The following is a 10,149-nucleotide window of genomic DNA, read 5'->3' on the forward strand; positions in this document are numbered from 1 at the left end:
ATAGGCAAGCAAAGTCTTGGTATCTTGGATTCCAAGCATTGGATGCTTGGAAACAAAGCCATAAAAGTGACATAAAATGCCCTTAAAGAGAGCCATAAAATTGTCATAAAATTCTTTTAAGGCATAGTAATGAGAGACATCTCCTAACCACTTTTATTTAAGAAGTTGTGATAGTTTTTGATATATAGCTTTCTAAGAATAATGGAAAAAGAAAGTGAGGGCCATATATAAAACAAGTGGTTGCTTATGATGCACTGAGTTTGCAAACAATCCTAACCCAACCAATTATTAAAGGGGCATGTGGAAAATTCGCCTATGGAATATTGGCCCTCATTTGATATGCATCTCTTATGTTAGTACTCAAATCAAATAATGATAATCTTTCAACGAAGAGAAACAAAGTCAATTACTGTTTTTGGATGAAAAGTGAAAATTATTACATGTGTGCCTGCATATCTGCTAGGGTTAATTTTAGTGCTGTCACACTTAATTTGGAATAAGACTAACTCACTATATATGTTATATATGGAATAAAAACATTGAGATTATTTGGCACAAGAACAATTCTGTGTGACTGTGTCCCCCCTCTTAGTTTATGTAAGTGGTTCTTTATTCAATCACATAAAAACTACATATTTTTTGTCCTTGTAAGGTATATATATATAATATTAAAAATATAATGATGGAGTGTATATTAGTTTTGCACATATTCACATTTATCAAAGAGTAAAACAAATCTCGTCCAAGGGAGAAATATACAAAGTGGATTCAATTCATCATAATCTATATTACTTAATTAAGTTAAAATATCATATCAATTATTATTATAATTATCATCATCTACTAAAAAGTTAATAACCAAGAAAAAGAGATGTCATGATCATATTGATTCAATGTCCACTTGTTTTGGTAATCTTGAAGGTATTTATGCTCTCCTCCTATATCTAAGATTCCAAGATGCCTATTTTCTCAAAATGTGAATATTATACAACCACTTGTCTATTTATTCTAATAAATCTAGTAGCTTGACCTACTAACTATCTAGTCATTGAACTTATAATAAAAGTAGTAATTCAAATTAGGAGGCTAATTTATGAACAAATTTTGCAAGTTGTAACTTTCTCATGTCACATGATTGATTGTATTTCACACATGTCACCAATGTATTGCTTTTTCTTCATAAATAAGAAAATTATTATTGATGGGAAAGTATACAGAAGGATTATATGGTTTAGAATTATTGATCTCAATTATATCTCAATTGAAACAAATCCTTTTAATTTTAAATCATTAATATATTATTAGAGAATGAAGTATCTTCTTATATTAGGATATAACTTATCTATTCAAACTAGTAACAATATGGTAAATATACTATTTTGTTTATTTTAAAATATTTTTTATAGAAAACAATTAAATATGATATATGTCATGATTTTAGTGGGCGAAAGAAATAACTTATATCTGAAGATGATTTATTAACATATTATTATTGTAGTGGAATTTTGATTAGAACTATTAATATGAGTTGAGATCATCAAATACCATAGAGTTCTTTATCAGAATATGAATAGAAATAAGATTTTTATAATATTCAAAATTATTTTATTCAAAAATAATTTGAAATCAAAATCCTTAAATAATTTATATTTATTTTTTTCATTAAAAAAACGTTGGTGATGTGGATTATGCCTTAGTCCACCTCCATAAAGCCTCAATCATTGGAGTTCCTTTATCTTACTGCAATTCTTTCTCTGCAAAACGCTTCTCTTTCTCTCTCTTCTTCACCACTATTCATATATACTTTATTGCACCCACGATCCATTCAAAAATGAAATCAACCCCTTCTCTCTCTTTTTGTTTGCTCATATAAGATTTGAGTTTCTTCAAAGTAAATTCCTTTCAAAAAAACAAAAGGACTTTGTTTAACTCTTGAAACGAGATTGGAGAAAGCAAAAGGGAAGTTTTTTTAGGACTCAAGTTTCTCTGAAATGTTTTTCATGTCTGAGATTTTGTTAACTGAGGAAGAAAAAGTTGAAGGAGAGTGGGAAAAAGAGAGATAAGAAGAGAAGAATACTCATCAAGCAGAAGTAGAGAAAGATAAATAATCATTTTCATTGATTTTGATCTGCTTCTGCTGGTAATCCCTCATCAAATTTTCATGTTCATTTTGTTTGCTTACACTAGTCTTAAGTTTTATCACTTTTATTGTTCATATTTCCACCATGCTTTTGATGCACTTTTTGTTTTATTCATATAAAGTTCCATGCTTTTCTTGCATTCTGCAGCAATCTTTAGTATAAATTCCAAAAGGGATAAATGCTTGGCTGAAAATAGTTTTACCTTACTTCATTTTCCAAAACTATTTGTTTTAAAAGGTTTGTCTACATACATGAATTATGATATAACAATATAACATCCGTTCGATCTATGTAACCGATTCTATCTACTCTGACATGGGTCAATTATTGGTGTTGCTTTAGTGAAATGAAATATCTTCCTTTTGTAAATCAATTTTTCTTTTCAACATAAAAAACTAGCATAAGGTGATATTAACATGTTTGTTATTGATTGTTTCTTTCTTTGTTCACAGGGTGTATTGGAAATGTCTGCAACAATGATCGGTGATCCGATAGTGATATCAGCATCCGAAACTCAACCAGCGGCAACTAACAGCACAATGGTTGCACAGAGTGAAGTTGAATTTGCAATCTGTGACTGCTGTGGCCTAACAGAAGAGTGCACACCAGCCTACATAGAAAGAATCAGAGAAAGATACCATGGAAAATGGGTTTGTGGCTTATGTGCTGAAGCTGTTAAAGATGAGATTGTAAGATCTGAGAGGCTTGTTAGCACAGAAGAAGCATTAACAAAGCACATGAACTTCTGCAAAAAGTTCAACACTTCAGGTCCTCCTCCTAACCCAACAGTGCATTTGATATCAGCTATGAGACAGATTCTTAGGAGGAGTTTGGATAATTCACCTAGAGTAAGGTCTACACCAGCTAGTCCAACTAAGATTCACAGAGAAATTGGTAGTTCTGGGCTTACTAGGTCTGATAGTTGCTTCTCTACTTTGTCTAGTTCATGAAGGAAATGGATGTGATTGATTAGAAACAATAAGAGAGATGAAGCAACAAAATGGAATGTTGTATTTGGTTGGATAAAAATGGAAGGATGGAAAGAAATAAAGACAGAAAAAATTAAGCTTCAATTGCTTGTTCAATTGTAGCTATCTAATATCTAGTATAAAACTTTCAGTCTATTTTTAGAAATTTGAACATAACTTGCTCAATTTTTTCTTAATATGTTCTGTATTCAATTTATTTCTTAGAGACCTATGTTCATTATAGAAGACAAGCATTTCAGGTTGGTGTAGGTAAAGAAAAGATTGGACAATGCTGCACCAGTTATGGAATTCTGCAAAATCTCTAAATTTGATCATGGAATTCAACTAATGGTGCCTGTACTAAAATTGATTAAACTTGGTAGTTATGGTTAAGGAATCAAAGGTATAAAGTGTTTATATTACAAAAATACAACTACTAAATTTTTAATGTATCAAATACACCACGCTAACATTAAAAAAGTAAAACAATAAACCCATCAATAATTGAGTTCTCCAAGTTGGCTAATCATTGGTGAAATATAAATTTGACTAGTCTACTTTGGCTCTTGAGTGCAATGGACAATGCAGTTCATGAATTCCTTTATTTTGAGTGAATCACACATTTCAATGTGGCCCTGTCTTTTTGTGTGATCATGCTAAAGATAAGGCACAGGAGAGCTTGGGTGGTTGGAACAATCATGAATGTATCAACTGTTTCAGAAACCTGAAATTGTGATTCTGTGTGTGCCGAGTTTTTCCATAAAATAGTGATCACTTTAGCAATGATATCATTCTTAAAATATAAGAGGAGAGTATATGATTGGTGCATATAATTATTTTCATCTCTTGGACTATAATGTCCTAAGTCCAAACCGTTTGCCATGTATGACAGATATTGAAGCTTGACAATTGTCCATAATAATCTAGTCCAATCATGCATTCTAGTACATTTTCTCATACAATTTCTGGTTGAGACTTTCTTCATATAGAATAGTGAATAAAATGTCAATGAAATTCTTACCCTTTTAGAAGAAAAAAGACTTAAAAATTCTTTAGCCTTTTGATATGTTATGGTAAACGTGAAGAGATGGTGACAGTTGTAAAAAAAAGAGATGTATTTTACACACCAAGAATTGACAAAAGATTAGACACCAATCATACTTAGAATAGAAGGAAGGAAATGGTAAAATAGAATATTGGGTTTAGATTAATGATATATAATCCTCTAGTCTATAAATTTTTATAGTAAAAAATGTGATATATTTTACTTATAAACCAATTTATGACACATCACCTTAATGATTTGGAACTCTTATAGGAGAATTATTATATTTATTTTGAGTTTATGCCTTTTCTTTTCTGAACATAATCAATGCTTAAATTTAGTGTGAATTTTCTATCTACAAATAAAATGAGATTCGTCTGTAAGGAAGTGGTGTCAAAAAGCAAAGAAAAAATCATATACAATAACAATTATATACTTATATTTTTCATGATAAAATAATTTTACTTTTAAAATTAAAGAGAAAAATAACATTCTCATCTACATTAGAGTCTGACCCATTATTCTTGAGATCTTTCTGGCACAACACACGAGTGTTATGACAACTAAGCTTTTGCCTTGCTCCAAAACCAAAGCCAGAGAAGATATTAACTGATATATGTGTGACCCTTTTAAGACATAACTTTCTGGCATGCAATGATAATGAATATGTCAAGTTGAGTTTTGGCTTCTTCTTAGGATCATTTGCAACAGCCCCCACATAGTTCCAAATGGAACTCATGTTTCTTGCATTTCAAAGAACATATCATCATGTAAAGGACGTTATTCCTTGTGTGTAGTGCTAAACTTGAACACGTAAATAACACTACAGCAGTGCATCTTGTGTGTCGTTTTCTGTTCTGAAGATTCCTAGGAATAATCTAAGCACGTTTAGTAGTGTGTCTTCAAAGCCATTTTTCCTTGAAACATTTATTGGTGCAAGCAAGCCATGCTGAATGAGGTGATCTCATGCATAAATTTGGACATTTGGATCTGTACAAATGATGATGAGATATATCTAGCTGAATCCTCTCTAGTATCAAAGAATACAATATTGAACACATGTTTTAACACGTATCATTAAAAAAGAATTAAGGGTCCAAATTTTCGAATCAAACAAATTAAAAAATTAGAACTTTAATCTCACCCTCACATTTTTTATGGTAAGAAATGAAAAAAATTATCAGTTTATAGTGTGTTAAGGGTATCATTTATTCTTTAAAAATCATAAAAATGAGTTTTACCTCTTCTATCAAAATTAATTATTTGCTTACTAACAATGACAAAACTAAACTTATGCTAGAAATTAACCTATATCTATGAAACATAATTGGAATTAACGTCTCCAATTTCAACCTGCTTATCTTATACGTTGGAATGAGAAATGAGTGGATGATTGACACAATCACACAAATAGGTGTATTATAGTTGTTAATCTTGATCTTGGGGTAGTTGAAGAAGATATGAATATATATGTTCTTACCAGCTAGGATAATAGGCAATATAATATCAAAATAACTGAACTGTCTTTTTCTTTGAAAATAGATTGATTTTTCCTTCATTTCCGGGGAAGTCGTTTATCTAATTCTCAATTAGATAATAAAGGGTCCTTCACGTTGCTCTATGCCAACTACTTCATGATGATTAGCTACAAAAAAAAAACAATTTAATATAAGCAGATTAAAATTAACTTAAGTCTTACTAGTGTTAGGTATGCGGTTTTATAATAGAATAATGTAGAAAGCTTAGGGCAATTTTATTGTGTAAGATGGTTATGCAATATGATTGGATGCGAATATTGATTTCATGAGTGTGTATAAAATTGTCTGAAAATTTATATGTAGATAATGTAAAGAGACACCTTAGGTAGTAGAGGTTTGATATATAAAATGTGAGCATCTAAATTAAACTTCCTAGTGAAGCAACTCCCACTCCCCCATAAAAATCTTTGCCAATAAAAAACTTATATTAACATAAACAATATGATAACAACCTATGTTAATTGATAATAGGAAACATTTTTAGAGAATATACATATAAAATTTGATTACCTACTAATAACCGAACAACTATACACAATGGACACCCTTAACAAACATTCATGGAGTGACATGTCCACATTTTATATTAATATGATAAGGATAGAAGATTTAAAGAATGAAGTAATATAGAGATTGAGAAGTTGAATTTCACTCACCTGAGATATTACTAACATTTGCTTATTAAAAAAAGATTGTCCTATTTTTATTAATTTTTATTAATTTTTAAACAACTTTTAATTTGGTCTTATGAAAAACTCTTCCAATTTAATATCTACAAGGTGTTGCCATTGTTAAGTGTGAGTGTCATCAAAATGGACCGTGGATGTTCAGATTCAACCCCCCATAAATACATTCACCAAAAAATAGTGGAAGAGCAATTGAGTTGTTGGGATGAATTTTTGTGTGTAGAGACTACCCAATAAGTTATATTTAAAATTTAAGAAAGATTTGTATGGAGACATATTTATATGAGATAATCTATCCAATCTTGACAATATTAAAAATTTAATTTTAATTAAAATTTAATCTTAAATGATAAAACTACAAAATATAAATACATTTATATCTAAATATGATATGTTTAATACATATTTATATAAGTTTTTCTCTTAAAATTTTAATTTGTTGTCAAAGTTTTATTGTTTTTCTCTGCATAAATATTTTTCCAGATAAGTCTTTCTCGATACTCTCCTGTTTTTCTTTGCATAGTTTTAGTATGCATTGGGCCTTGTTCCTCCTTGTGGCCCAAAACATATGTAAACAAAATTGTATATTTACATAGATAAAATTAATTAAAGGCATTGATCTAACATTCTTGTAGGGGAATTCTTATACAAATAAAAACATAAATTATAAAATAAATATCAAATAAAAATAACTTTTTTTTTTCTATGGAATATATTAATACAAACCTAATTATATGACAATTCCATTAGAACCGTGGGTAGAACCTATAATGGTCCAATATTATGAGAATTACCTAAGGCTAGGAATCAGGATGCCTTAACCATAGAGAATAGAGAATGCACACCTCAAAGGGCACCAAATGTGAGAATGAAAGATTTTGTATGGACCCAAAGGAAGGATATTATTATCAACTGAATATATAAAAAATAGAGAGTGGACATGATTGTTGTGATCAAGAAATCTTGTATAGGCTCAGATTTGCTAATGTTAAGTTACCAAGTTCTTATTACACTCATATGCTTGGAGACAATCCTTTGCACTCGTACACCAAGGAACCGATTTTTAAATCTGCCACTTTAGCCGCTATATGCACTATAATATACTAGGTTGAGTATAATATTTATGCAGAGTCAGTTTAAAATTTTATACATTTAATACGTCATTCATTATTCATTTGTATTAATTCTTTGAAAAGTTAATAATAATTAAACATGAATAATAAATAATGCAATAACAATATATAAAACTTATAAACAATGCGTATATATATATATATACACATTTTTTCTCTACTATTGTTTGGGGAGCGTTCAATGTTCAATATTATTTGTTATAATTTTCAAATATAGATGAAAAGATAATGGTTAATGAATACATTTTCGTAAGGCAATTAAAGATAACATGTATGTTATGATAGCTTTATGATCCACTATGTATCTTAGTGCAGTAGAACCTTACGTGGGTCTTTAATGTCATTGTAAATTTGTAATAATACTTTGTGGCCCTCTCCAATATTCTCTGATACAAGAAGGTTTCGATACCTCAAATGTGAATAATTCTAAGAAGTTGATCCTTATGGTAGTGGGAGCTTTCCTTTAATTTGATCCATGAATTTTTTTTTCTTCATAACAACTCATAAGAATAAGAACAGAGAACAAAAGGCCGAAGGCACGTTACAAAGTCCCTACATAATTGAGCGCAAAAGCAATACTGGCAAATGGCAATAGCTTCTTAAACTTTTTAGATAGATATTTGATGTTTATGTTTTTTGTTTTCACTTTTCAGGTATTTGATCATAGCAAAATTGCTTATGATTTAGTTCTTAAGGAATTGAAAATAAGCCTACAACATCAATAACAAAGATATATGATTCCAATATTCCACGTCTTGAACTAAAACCTTAAGGCATTAGTTCTATGTGTTTTTCCTTCTTATAAACTCTTTCACTCTTCACAACATTTCCAATGTGAGACTTCACACTTGAATAAACCCAACAGTTATAAAGCAACTTTAAAGTTTGGACAATTCAATAAGCTTATTGTGAGGATAAGCGAGTGAGTAAATAAATTTTAAACGGAATTGGATCACAATCCGGATTAGCATCTTATCAACTTGAAAGCACTCATATGTGATATATCACATCACTATTAAGATTAAGATTAACAAAATGCTGGTATACTCAATAGAAAGTGTGGGATAATCTTCCTACTATTCAGAAATTCGTCAAGAACAAGAATAAATACATCTTGGTTCACATTATGTATTTATGGAATGAACGGACACTTGTGTGGTACGAATAGCAGTTTCACGAGGCAAAGTGGGTATTCAATAAAGTAGAAACAAAATGACTGGGAGTGAACATGTTGGTCTCTTACTTCCTCATAAATAAAGAGAAAAAAACAACAAAGCAAAGCTCCTTGAAAGACAACAAACTAGGACTCCGAGAAAATGGAAACAAAGAAGGGAATGGACCCACCGCATCTAGAATAAACTAGGAATATCTATCCTAAAAAGTTCCTATCTCTATGTACTAGATCAATCATATTCATCCATATGATATAAAAATATATTTTATGTCTTTATTATTTTTCTTTTCAATTAGGTGTCACTTTTTAATTGGTTTGATACACAAATGACACATAAAAAATGGGACAGGTGTTCTTCATTTATTTAGAATCACTAATGATTCATTTGGTTGACAAGAGAAAATAAGAAGAGAGAAAGAAGTGAGAAAGAAAGAGGTGAGAAAGAGAAATAAAAGAATTAAAGTAGATTTTTGTGATGTTTGGTACAAGAGAATAAGGAGAGAAAATGAATAGAAAGAAATATTTTCTTCTCTTAGTCTTTTGTTTGGTTGAATAGAAAATGAGAATAGATGAATGATGTTATGGTTTAAATGACAAAAATGTCCGTAAAATAAATAAAAGACAAATAAAATTATTGTTTTATTATTAATTAAAAATAAATTTTATAATTTTATAATTTATTATAATTTCAATTTTTTAATTAATATTTATATTTAAAAAAGATTTTGTGTATGTTAATAGTATTTAAACCAAAAGAAAATATGTATGTAATGTTAGCATGTGAGTTTTCTATATTATTCATTTTTTATCATCATTTTACTATTAAATAAAATTAATACAAATGAATAATGATTGATGTATTGATTATGTATAAATTTTTACACTATCAATCATATATATTACACTTTTAAAACAAACAAATATAAAAGTTTGAGAGTATATTTGACATTTCAAATAAAATCATAATTCTCTCTTCACTTTCTCAACCACACTAGAGGACAAAGAACATATGGTGGGTCCCACACATTTTTTATTCTCTTCTTCTCCCTCCACAACCAAAGGGGAGAAATCTTCACTTTCTCTCCAAGCTCTCTCTCACTCTTTTCTCTCCCACTCTTTTCTCTCCGCTCTAATTCTATCCTACCAAACAAATGCTAACTAGGATTTTGGTCCCTTGCTTTTATTGTCATGGTGTCCAATATTTGCAAACAAATGAAAAATAATCATCAATTTCATTTTATTATTTTATAAAAATAATTTATTAAATACATGTGTCTAAATATAAGTGACTGGACTGAAAATAACAATTTAGAACATGTGATCCTCATTCCTAAAATCACTTTGACTTTAGATCTTCTGTTACTCTCAAGTCTCAATCTCCCAATAAACCCTCTCTATTAAAAATCTTAATCACCAAGAGATTAAAGAGCATAATCACTTTTTAGGTTCAACGGCATTTGGTGG

The 10,149-nt window shown here is 29.5% G+C and overlaps 1 protein-coding gene across 2 annotated transcripts; it reads left to right on the plus strand.

Annotated features, from left to right (window-relative positions):
- On the plus strand, positions 1,742-3,421 carry LOC109357495. Of its 2 annotated transcripts, XR_002108863.1 has the most exons (4): positions 1,743-2,140; positions 2,594-3,092; positions 3,131-3,375; positions 3,411-3,421. XR_002108863.1 is itself a non-coding variant. In XM_019601485.1 (2 exons), exon 2 carries the CDS (start codon positions 2,606-2,608, stop codon positions 3,089-3,091), a length of 486 nt encoding a protein of 161 aa, XP_019457030.1. In that variant the 5' UTR covers positions 1,742-2,140; positions 2,594-2,605; the 3' UTR covers positions 3,092-3,375. The 2 variants fall into 2 exon arrangements, 1 of the variants encoding a protein (XP_019457030.1); XM_019601485.1 differs by lacking the exon at positions 3,411-3,421 and having other exon boundaries at positions 1,742-2,140; positions 2,594-3,375.

This window comes from Lupinus angustifolius, chromosome LG09, assembly GCF_001865875.1.
Source record: "Lupinus angustifolius cultivar Tanjil chromosome LG09, LupAngTanjil_v1.0, whole genome shotgun sequence".
In the NCBI taxonomy this organism is placed as follows: domain Eukaryota; kingdom Viridiplantae; phylum Streptophyta; class Magnoliopsida; order Fabales; family Fabaceae; genus Lupinus; species Lupinus angustifolius.